General features: G+C 28.5%; 1 protein-coding gene across 1 annotated transcript; it reads right to left on the bottom strand.

Annotated features, from left to right (window-relative positions):
- Positions 1-1,690: 1,690 nt before the first annotated feature.
- On the bottom strand, positions 1,691-15,825 carry LOC123305073 (solute carrier family 22 member 5-like). The gene is made up of 9 exons (XM_044886684.1): positions 15,423-15,825; positions 12,553-12,629; positions 12,323-12,485; positions 9,699-10,025; positions 6,882-6,997; positions 5,991-6,096; positions 4,508-4,722; positions 2,653-2,837; positions 1,691-1,961 (listed from the first exon to the last, which is right to left on the bottom strand). The coding sequence occupies exons 1-9, from the start codon at positions 15,704-15,706 to the stop codon at positions 1,722-1,724; spliced, it is 1,713 nt and encodes a 570-aa protein (XP_044742619.1). The 5' UTR covers positions 15,707-15,825; the 3' UTR covers positions 1,691-1,721.
- Between the last annotated feature and the right edge of the window lie 4,056 nt (positions 15,826-19,881).

Below are 19,881 nucleotides of genomic sequence, written 5' to 3'. Positions count from 1 at the left end.
ACTTCGAAAACCCCCATGACAATAATATTTTCTTAATATATTTGTTGTAATAGCGTTGTATATTATCGGGAGTCAAAAGGGAGCTTATACCTAAAAAATTTAATTATCCGGCCGCCCTTTTGAATTTCACACTTTTAATGGCCAAATTCAGTTTCCAAAGCTGATGAATGCAATCAGAAACCATAATTATACCAATGTTTCGTCATAGTTCGGGTATGAAAAAAGGTAGAATTCTGCATATTTTGGAATTTTTTGGCGAATTTTGAAAATTGACCTTTTTTTGCTTTACAAAAAAGAAATGCCTTTACCGTAGTATGTGAGGAAAAAAGGTATTCAGGAAAAACCGGATGAAGTTTTTGCAGTGCCCCTCCGTCTTTCCGCACAGGGTCCTCGAGGTCGAAAACTTGAGAAAATTTTAACTAACCATTCCTGAACGACATCCCAAAGTTTTAAGAACTTCCGATTTATTTCCACCTGAAACAAGCTGTCGATTGGTCTAATTGTAGAAATGCAATTATTCAATACAAGTTAATAGTCCCAAGACAGCTTTAAAATCGGACTTGCGGTTGCAATTAAAATGTCATTTTTTATCACTAGTACTTCACTAGTACTTAGTTATAATATCGAAAAATACACAAAATATAATCTCTATAAATATTAAGTTACTATACATATATTTTAAATAATAACCAATTGTAAATTTAATATAATATGTATTTTATTAAAAAATGTATTTACATTTATTTACATTTTATATATTTTATTAGGTACTATTGAATTTTATTGTTATACTCATTTAGAATATATGGTACGAGCAAGTGAGCGATTTTTAAAAACCTATTAGACAAAAACCAGTCAAGTTTTCCTAATAATAATGTCACCATCCTAAAAAACATATAAAATCATTTAATGAAATTACATAAATTTAATAATTTAAGTTGTAAAAATAATACAATTTCATTTATTTAAAAATATTATGTATATAATTAATTCACTGAATACTACAATTTACGAAATTTTCTTAAACCATTTTTTATGTTTTTTGTTTTGGATAAATTTGGATAAATTGTTGTATTTATATTTTAAAGCCTTTTAAAAATCACAGACATTTCTGTTCCACTCCGCATTGTTTAATGTTTATATATTCTATGACATGGGGCGTAAAAAAATCGATGAACTTTCTACCGCGTGGTAAATAAGCTCATGAGTCGATGTGGAGCACTTTCTCTCTTAGAACATTATAATTATGTCAGATCAATCATCTTCGAGTTAGAGGAGTAGATGGAAATAACATGAGTAAAAGTTGAAAAACGTTCTGGCTCCTTGCCACATAAAATGAAATGGAAAAACATATCCCGTAATTACCTCAAAACAATATATGGTATTTACTGCTTTTAATGATATGAAATTTAATAATTAGAAGACAAATTGAAAATAAGTAACTAGAGTAGCGTAATAAGGTTTAAATTGCTGTTTTATTTTAATTATTTCTCTTAAATTATAAAATTTGTGGCGTCACATTAAATAAGGGGCGCTTTAAAAATGTGATCCTCTGTGACAAGGGTGAGGGGAGGGGTTAAAAATCGTAAAATCAATATGACGTAGTTTATGGGTGGCCTCTTTCCCGTAATAATATACTTTTACTTTACGTATTACTATTTTGTATAGGATCTATGAAAGAATAATTAAATAAATAAATAAAAAATTTATTATTGAATAAGCTACACTTTCACATCTTTTACAGCCGTACATTCATCTGTTGTCTTTGCTTTCTGATATTTTGAATTTTTGCGATTCAAAAAGTCCCAATACAATTGATCTTTCCCAAATACACGAGCATCTTCTAAAGTTTCTGGTAATTGAACATCCACTGTTTCAGGTAAAAATGATCCACTCAAAGCTGCAATTAATGCCAATATTAATACACCAACGTAAGGTATGCGAGCATCATACTGGGTACCCTAAAAATTATTTAAACTTGAAATTAGTAAAACAAACCAACAAAAAATTTAGATTTTCAATTTTTTTTTAAATATAACAACAAAACATTATATCGTTTATCGAAAAACAGAACAAAATTATTGGAAAGAAGGAAATTTACAGCATGTTAACGTTGCCAAAATTTGTTAGTTAAATTTTATAGTTGCTCTATTACTATTTTATGGATGATTGTTTTATCTCCAATATCTTAGATCAAACTCTAGAAAAAATTGGACAAATCTTCCAATTCCAGTAAAACTTGTTGCTAGAAAGTGTGAGGTGTAAAGGAACCACAAAAAAGGCGATCCAAAGCAAATTAATACTTTGTAAAAAAAGTTTTTCGTTTTATTTTTAAATAACAACTAAACACTCTTGCATCATTCTAAAAAAGTAACTAGGTCGAGTGGAAGAAATAAGAAAAATGGATAAAAAAGGCATGGATCAGTGAAGAATTATTAAAAAATTAGAGAATTTTCTACAAAAGTCTCGAGCCATTTAATCGATTGGTAAAGAAAAATATTTTGAGAAAAACTGGATCATTCTTTCTGAAAATTTCACTACGCCATATATGTTTGGCACACTGCTGTCGTGACTCAACTGTCGTAAAATCCATAAAAGAGCAAAGGTGAAGTTTTAAAATTACTATTCCATTTTACAACTCAAGAATCTTACCAAATATGTTATGTAAGGACTGAAAGATGACACTGCCACAGCGCAGAAGAAACTCGCACTTGTACCAGATTGTCGAGCACATGTTGGGAACACTTCTAATGATTGCAAATTTAGAACATATACACCACATGAGAGACAAAACTTTACAACCAATATTAGACCAATTGTTAACATTGATATTTTCCCTAAAACATAAAAAAAAATAAATTGTTCGGAACATACAGTAGATCCAATTCCAACAATAGAACTTCAGCAAATGGTAAATAACGTTAAAATAATAATTTCTTAATACACTTATAGCTGAAAAAGCCACCTTTTTTAAATACAGGATGTTTAAAATTTTGGAAAACAATAACATTTCTGTGAGTATTGAAAAAACGACTGCTTAGAAAAATTAGAAATTTGCTACACAGTATAAACTAGGGATGCTTCATGACATAAATGCGTGTTTCATAACCCAATATCGAAAAAATCTCTTACGCCACTCACCTCAATGCAAATACTAATAGTTTCTTAATAAGAATTCTTAACATACATCATTTCTGCATTTTCAATGAAGCCAGTGTTATAAGAGATGTCTTTTAAAAAGGATTATAGCATTGAAGATTCCACCGCTGGTTTTCGTTTTTATTAACATAAGCTTAGGCTTGTGCGTCTAATTATATATGTTACAGTCAAAACTCCTAACCGGTCAAAACTGGCAAAATCAGTCAAAAGTGCATTTGACAGCACAGGTTGGTCAATACAACTTTTGACTGAAATAACAGTCAATTGAACTTTTGACTGCATAAGTTGGTCAATAGTACTTTTGAATAACGGTCAAGTGTGCTTTTGACTGCACAGGTTGGTCAAAAATACTTTTGCCCAATTAAAAAGGCCAAAATGGTTTTGAAAAAACTGATTTTGGTTACTTTTACTTTAATTAAAGTTAATAATCATTAAAAAAACGATATCGTAATTGTCTTTATTCCCATATTTTACTGTCAATTTTTTAAGTATTTGTTACTTTTTCTTTGTAGGTATCAGTTATAATACCAAATCATTGTAATAAACCATTTCGCAATATTAAATTAATAAATCATAGTTTTATTTCTATTTCGAACAATTACAAGAAAATTTGACTGGCTTTCTAGCGAAGTTGCATACCAAAAATTTTAATGAATGAAAGCAATCACAAGGTTAAAAAAAAACCCAAAAAATTCGGAGACCCGTGTAAACTTGACCTTATTAAAGGCATGGCTAATTCGTGGGTCAGTGAATGAACGCAATCACAGGGTTATCCAAAAAGCCAAAATACCCGCATGCCCTTGCTAACTCGACCAAATTAAAGGCATATCCAACCCATGGATCAGTGAGTGGACGCAATCATAGGGTTAAACAAAGATAAAAAATCTCGCAGACCCGTGCTAGTTTAACCTCATTAAAGTTAAAACCAACTAGTGAATCAGTTAGTTAAAGTAGTCGCAGGGTTGACGCGAATTGTTTTTGTGCCGAGTTGTTTTGACAGGAGCTGTTTTTGTACCTGGTTATTTTTGGGTCGAGTTGTTTTTGTAATGATCGAGTTGTTTGGACCAGAGTTATTAAATACCATATTATTCATAACGGTACACTCTAGTGATTAAGCCTATTTTGCACAGAAGTGCCAATCAGAACCACTTTTGATCGCAAATTCACAGACAAAATTTACCAATGATTTTCAGGCAAAAGTACTCTTGACCAATCTTTGCAATCAAATGTAATTTTGCCTATATACCATTTACTGAAGTCCTGCTGTTATAACTTCGACCACCCTGTATAAACTTAAGAATAAATCGACTTAATTTTGTTTTTTTCATAAAAGTATGTTGACACTTACAATTATAAGATATAAGTAAAATTACACAAAATGCTACAGATAACATGAAAGCAATTAATGACACAAAACGTCGTCCACAATAGTTACAAGTTAATTTTCCAACTAAATTACTTGGAAGTTCTATTAATGCTTGGAATAAGAAATTTAAAAATGGATTTCCAGCTAAACTCGTGACATTATATATAAATATTTGATAGCACATAAGCGTTGCACTCCTGTTGAGAAAAGAAAAATTTTATATTAAGTTTTCTCCAAAGTAACAAATATTTTGACTCGTAAAATGAAAGAAGATCTTCATAAAAATCATGGCTTAATATTTAGAAAAAATGTTTATATTGATAATATATTTTTAGATTACCTAAAAAATTTTAAATTTAAATTAGTTGGTTTGATTACAGAAGATTGGTTAAATCAAACTGGTTTTAGATATGTTAATTGGATAAGGCGTTTAACAATCGATAGCTCATGTGGAATCGCAGTTTTGAAAGAATATACGATTTAAATTTATCCATTGGTAATTTTAAAAAGTACTATTTTTCTGCGATTCCAAATTAAAAATACCATAATTTGGGTCACACCCGACCCAAAAAATTGTTTTCAGGGCTTTAAAATTGGGAAAAATTCATAAGTAAATACAAAAAATTTAAGAGCATATTCTTGAGCCTATGTTATGAATAAAAATTCAAAAGTTGGATAAATTTTTGTAAAATTTGGTACAGACGTTCAATGCAACTGATGAACATTGAAATTTCTCGATGAACTTTCTATTTTTACCAATGATGTTCGTACTCTATCTGATTTCACTGACCATATTTTTCTAACGTTTTACAAGATGGGTCCTACGTACCCAAGATCTACTTGCCTTATGTTGCTCATTTACGAACTCGGCCTCACTTTTTACGTCCCGAGCACGCTGTAAAAATTTCAGATTGATATCTTTTTTCGTTTTCGAGCTATCGTGTTAACAGACTGACAGATGGGCTCGCCGAAAATGGACTAATTAGGTGATTTTATGAACACTTATACCAAAAATTTTTGTCATTGGTGTGACTTCATAATAGCAACTTTTTATTTACGAAAGTTATTGTGAGTAGGGTCTTTCAAGTTTAATAACAAATGCAAATCATTTCTGTTCAATACATGTTATTTTATTCAGTCTAGTACAAAACGATGTTTGCATTTCCTATTCAATTCTCTTTCTATTAGAATAACAAAATTCCGAATATCCGTCAGTAACTGCGGGGTTGATTAAAAACTTTTCGCCCCACTTGAAATAGAACGACTATTTCCTCTTACAAGAATTTTTGGAGATAAAAGAGTTAGAAAGCTATGTACAATTAAATCTACACCAATTTCTCGAATGGCAATGTATGCCGATGAAGACCTGTTACATATACTCTCGTCTGTTGTATGCTCTTAAATTTTTTGGTCGTTACTTAGTAAACATTCTGTGTTATAATGTGTTTTGAATCATTTTTCTTACCAACAAATACATAAAACAAGTGTATTTTTAAACAAACGCCAACTCGATATTAAACTGGATAATCCATAATTGGATTCGCCTTTGTTTTTTAAACAATTCAATTTATCTGAAAGATGAACAAATAATATTAATTCAAAGGACAGTAAATTATACTTAAAGTAGTTTAGCCGTAAATTCATTTTTTTTCAGATTTGATTAAATTAAAATATAATGTTAACCTAGGTATATTTAATTTGTCAAAAAAAAATATAAATTTTAAATCGATTGTGGTCAAAAAAAAATATTTAGTTTCATATACATCTTAAAAACCGCTTTAAGAAATGCTGCATGACTGTCCTATGCAAGTCCTATGGATTATTCTTCTCCCTTGTATATTTGAGTTATTTTACCGAAGTCAACTTTTTATGTGTTTTCGAGCCTAATAGTACAATTTATTTGATTTAAATTTATATTTTTACTAAATAAGTTTTTAAATAAGTCAGAATTAAAAGATCGAACCACTTAAGTTAAACTGTGTGCTTTGTTTTTCAAAATGTAGACCTCGCTAAAATAACTCAAGTATACATGTTTTTAAGAACTTTTTACTTCTATAAATATAAGTTATTTTAAATGATAATTCAAAGATCAAACCACTTAAATTAAACTGTGTGCTTTAGAAATGTACTTTATTTTTTTTAAATGTTGGCTCGGAAAAATAACTGCAGTATATATGTTTTTAAAAACCTGACTATATGGTGGCCAAACTAAATGCACAAGAATAAATCCAAAAATACACAAAAGGTACTTAATCTTGAATATCTCATTCCTTGCTAGAAATTCCACAAATTTCCTCATGGTTAAAAAACGATCTCTTATTGTACGAAGAAAAAGAAAAGAAAATAATTTTCTTACCCATAAAATCATCAGGTAAGGGCCGTTTATTATATTTTGCAATTACTTTTAATTGTACGTATGCTTTTTCCATTTCTCCTCGTGAAACCAACCACCGAGGAGATTCAATCAGATATCTGAAATAAATACCACTCTTAAAAATTTATTACTGAAAAATATTCCAGAATATTAGATGGGAAATAATTTAGTTCTTTCATAAATAAAAATCTTTGCATTATACAGAAAAAAGTTTTTAACAAAAGTAATAGAAAATGTTATTATGTATCTAAAAATGATCTCTACTATTTGTGGTGTGATGTCCGGTTTACGAGATATTTGATAAAACAGGGTTTCCAAGGTGGCAGGAACACCCATGAAAATATTTCAACAAGAAAATTCGTTCAGTAATAAATTTCATTATCAACATTTTTTTTTTTTTTTTTGCTTTGGTTATTAAGGTAGGTATAGGCTTAGTATTGTAAATCCGCTCATTTGAAAGCGGAAGGTCCCTGTACCGTGTTTTCAGAAGCGATCTAAAAGATAAAAGGAAAGATCCTAATACATACATTCGTATAGGTACATTTATGTTGGCGTTCAGTATCAAATTTGAAGCTAAAATGTAATGAAAGAAGTTAGTTTAAGAAATTTCAGCATCTTGCTCCATTTTTTTTCATATAGCAAAGTACTTCTTTCTAATTAATTTAACAAATAGTTAATGTTTTATCTTAAATGAGATAAAAAGTGTCTGAATTCCAACAATGTGACGCAACGTGGCCCATGTCTGTCATGAAAATATTATTGCATTTTTTTAGATACTATTCTATTATTTTAGAACAAAAGATTCATAATTGATATTATCTATACAATTTATTATTTAAAATTTTTATCATATAGACATAACACTTTTTTAATGTAGACACTTTTTTGCTTATCTGAAAACTTCCAGGAAAAGTTCTGCACTCTTTTTTCTAAAAGTCTTTACCTATCTGTATTTTGAATATCATTCTGCTTATTTTATTACTTTCTCCATTACTATTCATTCATTAAAAACACGTAATAAAGTATCAATAGTCTTAAAGCAGGCGCTAGAAGGAGTTTCTTCTGCAAAATACGAGGACAGAAGCTTTCATTCGTATTTCTGATACCCGGAAGAATAACGACATACATGTTGCCGGTGGTTTCTAAGGAATCCCATTCGCCCCGTCATAGTTAAAAAGTTAAATATGCGTGCTATAAACAGTCAAATTTCAATTAAAAAAGTACCAAGAAAAACAAAATTTGGGTTTTTGGGTCATTTATATCAAAAAGGCCTCTTATGATGTTTTCGTAAAGTTCAGTGATGTTTCGCTTTTTGATGTTTAGCTCACGCTGCTAAAAAATTAAATTTGCGAGTTTCCAAATTCTTTAACTAATCGGTAAACATCATTTAACAAAGTTTTTAAAAAGTAATTACAGAATACTTCATTCTCGTCTCAAATTTAATTCTTAAAACCATGTTATTGTTTCCAATAATAACAATGTGGATAAGAAAGAGGATATTAATCGTTTTAGACTTACACATAATTCTTAATGGAAATTTAACATTTTTCTGGTACTCTAGTAATTCCTAAATGGATTCGTCTAAATCTAAATGAAAAGTATGATAAGACCTATTTACTAAAATGATTTTTTAGTAAATAGGTCTTATATTTAGTAAGATCACTTAAAAGTTCAAAAAAAAACCTTTTTGCAGACAATAGAAAAAACTTCTAAAAAATGCACAAATATGCAAAAATTACTTTGAAATGAATATTGACCCCTCTCTTCTTGTGAACTACATTTTGAGCTCGATGGCAGCCAATGTCCTTGCTCGCTAAGGAAAATATTCATGGATGTTTTCATTTCAAAATTATTTTTTACTTTTTAACCGGCTGTCAAGAAGTGGTTATTTTCAGATTTTATTTAACGCAGTCGGGTTTTTGTTTTAATCCCCGAACTAAAAAAAGGGGTGTTATAAGTTTGACCGCTTTGTGTGTGTCTGTGTTTGTGTGTCTCTCTGTGGCATCGTAGCACCTGAACGGATGAACCGATTTTAATTTTTTTGTTTTCACTTGAAAGGTAATTTAACGAAGAGTGTTCTTATCTATGTTTCTTAGTCCGTACCCGAAAAAACTAAAAAATTGGCGATGATCAAAATCGATTCAGTTTGGAAAGGGCATGACATATAATTTTAACATATAAATAATTACTATGGAAATAAATGGTTAAATAAACCTGGCTCTATTCATTTACAAAAGTAAAATGGTAAAATAATTAGGTAATTCAAAACAATAATTAAAAAGAACAAAGTCAACTCTAATATTTCAATTACAATTAAAATATTTCCAAAAATTTGTCCCAAAAAATGATAGCTCTCTAAGTATCCTTTTCATATCTCATCTCATGTCCTGGACCATCACTTTGAAATTGATTTAAGAATGAGTGTTATAAGTTATCTGTGCGTCTGTGTGTTTCTCAGTGGAATCGAAGACCCTAAACGGTCGAACCGACTTGATTGAGCACATTTTATTGCTAAGTTTCCAAAAATCGACTTACTAATTATTTATTTTAAGCTTATTAATTATTTATTTTATTTGTGCATTTTTTAAGTTGTATTTTTCTTAAAAAAAATTTTTTTATAAAATGCATGGATTTAATTAGTTACACATTAAACTAATGAAACTTTTATCTAATATTGATTACGAGTAATCTCAAGATTTAAAAAAAAAATCTATTGTTTATATATAAACTATGATTGTATATTATTATTATTATAAAAATTGGGCCAATTAAAAAATAAACAATGAGAGAGATACATACTTGTAAAATATAAATATTAATAATCCTGGTAAAGTTGTTATCAAGAAGAAATAATCCCAACGACGTACAACCCACATAATTAATGGTAATATACAAATACCAATTGTCCATCCTAAATATTGTATTGATATTAATGTGGCACGCATTTTAACACTAATAATTTCCATTGATATGGTTAATGGTGATTGAAAGCCACTGTTTAATGTTGCTGAACTTAATATACTAACAATCATAAATACCACATAACTATATGTGGTAAATAACATTACAATACGTGTTATTGTCATTGTTACAACGGTCACTATAAAAACAGGACGTCGACCTATGCTGAAAATTAAAACAAAATCAATTATTTCCAAACTTATTGTCAAAAATCGATGACGTTTTGTTGGATACAAAACCGAAATATCACCACTATATAAAATAAAATCCATTTATTAAAAAATTAGGCAATATTATCTTATAAATAATAAAATAATACTATTATAACAAATATAGCGTGAAATTATAAGTGATTCTACGAGATGGGGCAAAGCTATCTAAATTAGATCTGTATTTTCCTATCAAATAATGTTTGTGACAATTCCACAATGAAATATTTCTCGATAAAAAATCCAAAAGAGTTTGTCCTCGATAAAACAACCAAATTGTAGAAGAAAAAATAAAGTAATAATAGATTATATTTGAAAAAAAAAGAATTATTTTGCTGGCGTTTTAAAATATTCACATTAAAAGGTCCTGCTGAATAAGAATCGAAAAAATGTAAAGAAGCAATGTTAACTGTTGAACCTCTCCTCCCAAGTAAGCTGACATGCGTTAGCAATAATCACTATCGAAAATAGCGAATGATATTTTCGAATCCATTCTTTCAAAGATAGTGAATAAACAATGTCTTCTCATTGACTTTGTCCGTTTATAACAAAATTAAAATTATTTAATTTATAAAATAATTAAATATTTTTTTATTATACATTTTTTTTAACTTCTCAATTTAGAAAGTTATTGTAATGGGTCCGATTTTCGAAATCGAAATTTTCAACAGTTCTTTATGTTTCATGGTTAGGGAAAGGCTTTTACACCAATTTGGAGAAGAAGTATATGTGTGTACGTACGTCCGTAGATATTTTTTTCGTCGTCGATACCGCGCGAGCAAAAAATGATATCGACTTCGTTTAGATGTCGATCGAAGCATATGAATATAAATATGATCCAAAAGGAATTTCATAACATTCGGCCGGGTCGGTGACTTCGTTGAAGTGCCAATCAAAGCTAATATCATCCGAAAATTATTTCGTAACATTCGGTCGAGTGGTTTCGAGTCAGTCGAGTTTTTTTTAAGTTTTTTATTATGCTGGGAAGTTGTTTGTGTGAACGTCAAGGGTCACACTAGACTCTATCCAGGGCTTGTTTAAATATATTTTGAAACGAATTATATAAAAAGAATTTGGCTACGCTACAAAATTTGTTCTCTCTGAATGCAAAAACTATTTGCAACTTTATACTCAAAATACATATGAAACGCTAATCTTTGATGATGCTTTTGTACTAAAGGAGGTAATAAAACAGTCACCTTGTTGAAGTAATACCTTTAATTATACAATTCTAATCTATGTTTACAAACATTTTAATGAAAACGCCATAAATCTGGAATTTTATTATGAATTATATAAATTTTAATAACTTTATATTATTTTTCGTAAAAATTTACTATTTACTACCAGACGTCACATAATTTAAATTCGCAAATCAATAACTTTATGCCAGAGAAAAGTATAATTAAATTTGATAATTATATCAAAAATCGTACGAACAACTTGACAAAATTACCGTTATATTTAAAACCGTTACCGTTAATATTAAAACTAAGAATTCGTCCTGATTCAAAGTGAAGGTTTATTTGAAAAGGACCTTTCATAACAAATATTAAAAAAGTAATTAATACGAATAGAATAAGAACAGATATAGGTAACAATCATGGCTAGTTGTAAAAACTCTTCCGAAATTCTATGTATCCCCGATAAATACTTTATCTTTTGGCTAAAGTCATAGCTACAAAACTTATATAATCGTATATAAATCACTTTAATTTTTTTTTTGCAGCTCGTTACCTCTGTTAATTTTGAAAACATCGCTTGATAGACGCATAATTAAGTGGACTTATTTGAGTGGATTTATTTGATTAGAATTTGAATATTTTTACTGGCCTTCAAAAAAGTAAAAGTACAAGTATTGCCATCTGTTTGTCGAAATTGTAACTACTGTGTTCGGGTTTTATTCTGATTTTAATTAGTACGAATTATTATCGCCAGTTGGTTAGTTGCAGCTCCCAGTTATCAATAATGGGCTACTTGAACATGTAGATGTCGAAGATTGTTCAATTTTTCTTTCTTATTTGTTTAAATATTCAATTTTATCAAAATAACCAAACGGTGCATAAGGTTGCCTTTCTGCTCGCGTAAGTTATGTTGTTAATATACAACCACCTTCAACGAAAATCAATAAAAAATATAACCCAAAATTGTACATTAAATAAGAGTTTCTCTACTAATAAGCCAATGTGAACGTACTATAAGTTGTAATTTTTAATATACAATAAATAATAACTGCAACAATTTTAAACTTACCTGTCACCAAGAGATCCAAGCACTATGGTCCCAATAAATTCACCAACACGACTATAGACCAAAGAATGTGTAACATAAACTTCTTTGTCGCAAACCCAATCATTATCCGTGACAATAGTGGATTCATACCATGTTTTATCGAATTCCCAACCATTATTGCAAGCTGTAAAACAAATACAAAGTTTTAAGTAAGGCTTTGTGAACGAATATTTTAATTTTTTTAAACTTACACTGTGTAACATTGTCATCAGTTAAACTGTACGCTTTACATTTACTGAATGAAATCTGTCCAAGATTATCCATTTCTCTGTGGAAAAAAGATAAAAACGAATTCATATTTATTTATTTTAATTTTGAATTGGATTGGCTTGAAATTCCTAAATATCATAAATGAAAAGTAAAGATGTTTGTTTATTTGTTTGTTATTTTGTTACGCTAACACGCAAAAACTACCGAATGGATTTGAATAAAACTGTACAATAATATTGCTCATACATAAAAAAAGCACACGAGCTATAATTTATAAAGATAGTTTTTTTAATTAAAATTTAATTAAATGTAGACTATCACATTATACTATGCTCTCTATTAGCATCATTTTGAACCATAAATTAAAATTTTCTGTAAAAATAGTACGATAAACAATTCATGGTCACCTGTTCTGATATACTTAATGAATCAAGGCTATATAACTTTTAAAAAAAATAAAAATCCTTACATATATTTTACCTCTGTAAAACAATCCCTACCCCTATTTCGAGTATTATGCAAGGAGGATAAGTGAGAGCAAGAGAGGTGGAAGGTTTAGCGCCGTTGTCTTTACTTTTAAGCCCAAGATGTATCAAGCTAGCCTTGTAATATATTTGATTTTTATTTTTTATACTAGCAGTTAATCTACCCGCTTCGATGGACAACTGCAATATTAAATACAAAGATTATACCGTAACAAAATTTCACTTCATCACCATAAGAGTTACATTTATCAAAATTCTTCCTTAGGCTCATCTATAGTGCCAAAAAAACCCACATGCAAATTTACATGGTCCTAGCTACAAGAGTTTTGGCTGTGCGTTGATATGTCAGTCAGTCAGTTATTCTTTTATATAATGATATATCCCTATCCATATTCCTATCCTTATACATTACAAATGTGAAAGTAACCATGTTTGTTTGTTACGCTTTCACGCTAAAACTAGCAAATGGTTTTTACAAAGAGCATAGGGTAGAGGAGAAGCAGCCCATATGAGCTAATGTAAAATCGTAGTATACGAGTTTCAGCGCCTCTACCGAGTAAGGCTTTTAAACTTAATAGATAATAGTCGCCCCCGCAAAGTAGTTAAACTTAATAGTCATACCCGCAAAGGCCTACAAACTTAATAGTTGATCGCCACAGACTCCAGATGTCACTTAAAATTATATTCCTGCTTCTTCTCTACCCTATACTCTTTGGGTTTTTAATGAAACTGTACAGCAATATAGCTGATATATCAGAATAACACATGAAATATAATTTATAAAGATATATTAAAAAATAAATTAAAAAATTTATTTAATTTGACATTTACTATTTTTTAAATTTTTACAGAAATCTTTAATTTATCTGCTCCATCTATAATAATCATTTTGAACCATAAATTAAAAAATTCTATAAAAATTTAAAAGAGTAAATGTCAAATGTAAAAATAATGGCCAACTTCTCTGATATACTCAATGTTTTATGACTATTTTACATTTAACAAAATTGAAAGCTTTGGTTTTTACTTTTAAGTCCAGTGAAGCGGGTGGGTATCCAATAACATTTTCACATCCGCTACACTGGACGTGTAAATATTGTGTATAAAAACACCAGAAATGATTATTGATTTTTTTATTTTTATAATTAGTTTTAGGAACAGAAGGAAATTGGATAAAAATTTTGATATTTGAAATATGAATTAGGAGAACATAATGTCTACGAGAGGAAAGAAAGAATTTATTAGATGTTTTATAAAACCGTAACTATTAGTAGTTCTGTATCACATATTTATTCTATGATATTTGATTTTGTAAGAAAATCTTTTATGCTTTGTTTTCTGTCTATTATCTTTAATATTCTATATAATTATTTAATTAATAAAGATAATCCTATAAGATAAATATTCAATCTATTTAAAGAAGTTTCTATCTTCAATGGTTTTTCTTTAAAACTATTGTTTCAAATTTTTCGTACAACCATAAAATATAGTTAATGATTTTCGATTTACAAAGAAGCATTCATAACTACTGCTGTTGAGAAAAATAATTAGAATTCTCTTTACCTTAGTAACATGACATTATAGCAAACGTTGGTCTATATTTGCCTATAAAATTATTTACATGGGTTTTTCATATACAAAATTTAATCCCGCTTTATCTCTTTCTTGAATGAAATTCCAAAAATCCCTTCTTGGTGCACACTTAGGTCTCTTAAGGAACGTGTGAAGGTACTAAATTTCATACTTCTAGGACCTGAGCTGTGTATTGATCTATCAGCCAGTATCTTGTTTTTTATATATTGAGATTGAAATCGAAGGTAATCAACGAAAGTTTCAAATAAAACTGACTTTGTTCATAATTTACCAAATAATAATACCAAAAATGATTTGTAAGAAGTTAATCAATTAAATAATAATATATTTTATAAAAATAAACTCCGAAGAAAATTAAGAACATTAATTGAATTTATATTAGGTTTTTGGTAGTACATACTATATTACAATAAATAAATTAAAATATTAAAAAATAATTTTATTATTGGTGTATGACTACTTACAAGATTTTTTTATTCTATTTCAAAATTTTTCGAACTTGCGTTCATTAAATTAATTTAATCTCTTGAGAATGATTGAAAAATTTTGAAATAAAATTAAAAAACTTCTAATCATACACTAATAATAAAATTATTTTAATTATTTAATAACATTGTTACAAAATAAAACATTGGTCAGTATTGACTTTGCATGTTAGAAACTCAAGTACTTTTATAAATAAATATATGAATTATATTCAAGATTCTAAAAAAATATTTTGGCTATTTTTGTTTCCAGTACCAATTTTTTATTTCACACTATGTAATACATACTTTGGTATAGTTTTTTCTCGCCATTCTGCAACAGTATAATTTGTATTCTCACGTCCTGGAATATAACACCAATGTTCCGGTATGGCTAATGCAATAATTACATTCATAAAAGTCATGGATAAAATCATTGCATATGCAAAATTAAAAAGCCAATTAAATCTATGTTGAAATGATCCATCACTACCAACTATTTCCAAAATATCATCGAATGATTCAATTTCATTTTTATTATTATTTTCAGCACACAATGTATCAGTTTCATTTTTTGTTAATTCTATTTTCATCTTTAACAAAAATCAATTAGTCACAACAATACAATTTTGAGATACACGAAGAATTTAAGCAATAGAACACAACAGTTATTTAAAACATCTGTATTAGTGAGTTTTTAAAATATGTACTAGAAATTGTAAAAACCTAAGCTAGATCATTAAGCGACACAAACAATAATAATTAAATTTTGTCATAAGTATACAATTAAAATAATATAATAAACTCCAATCCTTACTATTAGATATCATTTTTTTATTTACTATTAGATTTTATTTTATTTTTATTATCTTATTGTTAATAAATTTAATAATAATATCAACATTTACTACAAATCATCCATATGATTTAGGGAAACAAACATTCAAAATACTTTTTTCTAGATAAATAAATGTTATATTTATAGATCAATATTTTTTAATTACCAACAAATTAAACCCATCAACGTATGCAATATCATATTCTATATAAAAAAAACTTTTAACAAAAAGAAAACCGACTTCAAAAGAAAAAATTTTCCAAAATAAATTAATATACACTAAAAAAGAAAAAAATAACGATCATACAATGTAGTTAAAACTATTGTTATTTTTGGAGTCGGTGTAAGCCAAGGAAACAACCCTGACAGAACAGTTTGCTGCATAAGCTTGGCTGACTCTATATTATCGTTATTTTGTTACTTTTTAGTGCATATTAATTTATTTTGGAAAAGTTTTTCTTTTGAAGTCGGTTTTCTTTTTGTTAAAAGTTTTTTTTTTTTATTTTGTTATTTTTAGTGAATCTGAAGTACACTAACTAATTTGTCACTAAAAAAGAATCATCGAAATCGTTTAGCATGATATTGAGTTATTCGTCCTCTTGTCGTGCATACTTAATGCAAATTTAAGACTCTTATGGTTTTCTCATGGATGCCGTTGTCAGAACAGCACCAAAATGAAATGGGGCCACACGGGAAACACCAGCACTTTCAAACAGATAAAGAATCATCAAAATTGGAACACCCAGACAAAAGTTCTAAGGTTACACACATTAAAAAAAACAGTCGAATTGATAACCTCCTCCTTTTTTGTTGAAGTCGGTTAATAAAGACTATGTTTCCTACGGAAAGTTAGCTTATTATCGAGGATAAATTAAAATGACCCTGTTTAGTCTCAATTTTAACGTTTTATTTGTGTTTTTAATCGGGAATGTGAAGTACATTTTTGGCCAGTACAAATTTTAGTATTTGTATTTCACTTTGATCAAAACTTCTTGATGTTTGTTCAATTTAAATTCTCGGGAAATCATAACTAGATTGTTTTAAACTGCCTACATTGTTTTAGCCTAATATAAAAATCTAACATTCTATGAGTTCTAAAATTTTTTTCTGTTAGTTTTTGTACTTTGTCGCCGAGTAGGACTTGAACATGACTATGTCGATAAGTAAAATTCTATTTTTTCGAATCCAACCCTTCCATTTTTATCTGTATATTATTTACGAAATGATATATTTAGCTTTTTCTTGCTCGATATAGCGTAATAAACGGCAATAGTAAGTCAATAACTTAACAACGCATAGAAATATTTCAATACGCAATTGCTATAAAAAAGTCATCCCTTTTAAGAAACAAAACAGTTGTATCTCGCACAGTTGTACCTGAACTGCTAATTTGAAAACTTTCTAGTTTAAGATTATATTGCTCAAAAATTTCGGTGCAATGATTATTTAGAAGATAAAAGGTTTAATCCAAAAGTGTCAAATTTGCTTAGAAATCTAATATCTTGGTTCAAAAAGCAAGTAAGTTGTAAAATAATATTTGAAATTATTCTACGCTTCTGAGCTTTATATAATATTTAATAATAACATTTCTCACCCTTTCAAACTTGAGTACAAAGCGATATGTGGAGAGAAAATAGATTCTAAGAATTTGCGGACAATAGATTCTAAGAATAGAAGGTAAAAATTTTTCAAATCATCCTTCCAGCCCTCGACACAAATCCGTGGCGCATATTTCAGCTTTGAATTGCAAAACTACTATTGGAAATTTGGTAAATATTTGAATTTTTTTAAAGGTGCGATTTTCTTGATGGCAGATACGCCAATTTTTCAAAAAATGACATTAATCCACCTTGAGGACTTATAATATCTAAGCTAAACTAACTTTAATAATTTTAGACTTTTTACAGTATTCCTTAATTACACTTTATGAAGTCAAATTGAGGATATTTCATAATAATAAGTATATTTAATTCTAATCTAAATATTTACTAATAGATTATTAAATATGAAAACAAAGTCTTTCTTGGCTCAATGTATTCCTAGTGTATTGACAAAGTACATAGCAATTTAAAAACGTATAAATATATAACATAATATAACATATAACATGAATCAGCAAAAAAACGTTACTCTTAGAGTCAACTGGTCCATCAACACATTCCTCACTGCCTCAACTTACAGAAAGGATTCTCATTACATCCCTGCTCAGGCAAGTATTTCGTATCTATACTAGCACCCATACGGTAGTTGCATGAAGTCGAATTTTGTCGAATATTACCCATAAAACGTAAAACTAGACTTGATATCAAAACATTTGAAAGTGAAATTAAAATTGATTAAAAAACGAAGAAGTTGGAAGCATTCAAAGTTGTTGACCGTCTCCTTTTAGCAAAACAAAGTTTTATATGTAATCTCTATGATGATAGCAATTACGTCAATTACGTCACTAAACAAAATCTTACTCTTTATTTAATTAGGAATTTTAAAGGCTCATAAGTGGCATACTGACTACCAAAAATTTTAAAATTAAAATTCAAAAAACCAACTTCACTTTTCTGCCCGTCCATTGAGAATTATTCAACTGAAATGATTGAAAACAATTTAGGCAACATTCCTATTATGCAGTTTCTTAAATGGGGAACTAGCTGTGAAGTTTATTTAGAAACCTAATCGCAAGGTTTTTTACTGTTTAACTTGTAAGAAATTAATTTAAAAGATTTACCAAAAATTAATTTTCTGCTTTCAACGTAAATTTGAGCCGGGTTATATATTTTTTTTAAACTGTCGCACCCAAACATTTTGAGACATTAAACTGTACTCACTGCAAAATGTAGACCTTTTATTTATTGAAACTGCCAAAAGAAATTCGCGTTTCCGCTGGTTCGACCGCTGAGGTCGGCACAAATAACTTCCCAGTATAACTAAGAGTTAAAAAAAAATTCGATGTTAAGAAATTCTTTTCGAATCATCGACAATAATCACGATCAACATCTCCACGAAGTGGATACCATTTTTTGTTCGTGCAATACCGATCAGGAAAAAAATAACCACGAACCGCACATAGGAAATATTCTTCTTCTCCAAATTGATGTTAATGCCTTGTCCTGACCATAAAACGTAAAGATATGTTGAAAATTTCGATTTCGAAAATCGGACCCATTATACAATAACTTCATATACTGGTAAGTATATGAAGAATAATTCAAAAACTAAAACAAAACAATAGTTAAATGAATGACACCCAATCAAACTTTTGAATGGAAAAAATGTGAAAGATCTTCCGGAAAGAAAATTCCGGACGCAATGTGTATACAAAAACCGGGGACTTTAAAAAAAAAACCAAAGTTAAACAAATTACTTTTTAATTATTATGTGCATAAATGAAAAAATATTTTTAATTGTGCAAAAAAAAAAAAAAATATAAACTACTTTATCTTCATGTAAAAAAAAATGCGTAGAGCACGACAGAAAAAATTTTTTCTTATTTCTTATCTAGAAAAAGGAAAAAAGTAAAAATTATACTAAGAAATATTTGATATATAAATGGTAGAAAAGTAAATTAATTACAAAACAGTTAGATTAATTCAAAAAGCGGATAAAACATATAACAAATTGTTTTTAGAATATTGCTAGCAATTAATTCATTAGTTTAATGAAAGAAAGAGAGTCATTTACTAATTATTATTATTTTTACTTGTTTTTTATCTGTTGTTAATTAATTTAATTAGGATTTCAATTACGTTTATTGTGTTGAATCTTTATTGAATAAAAGCGATATTGTGTTGTTTATATGTATACGTATATGTATATGTATACAAGATGTCTGAAATTATAAATGGCATTATTTAAAAGAAAGGTAAGACAACAATTGGTTAATGAAAAACATTTTTATTAATATTCATTGGGTGTCCATTTCATGTGGGTTAGTCC

Source organism: Chrysoperla carnea, chromosome 1 (genome assembly GCF_905475395.1).
Source record: "Chrysoperla carnea chromosome 1, inChrCarn1.1, whole genome shotgun sequence".
NCBI classification, from domain to species: domain Eukaryota; kingdom Metazoa; phylum Arthropoda; class Insecta; order Neuroptera; family Chrysopidae; genus Chrysoperla; species Chrysoperla carnea.
The sequence above is the reverse complement of the archived record's forward strand: the minus strand, read 5'-3'. Positions and strand labels throughout refer to the sequence as shown.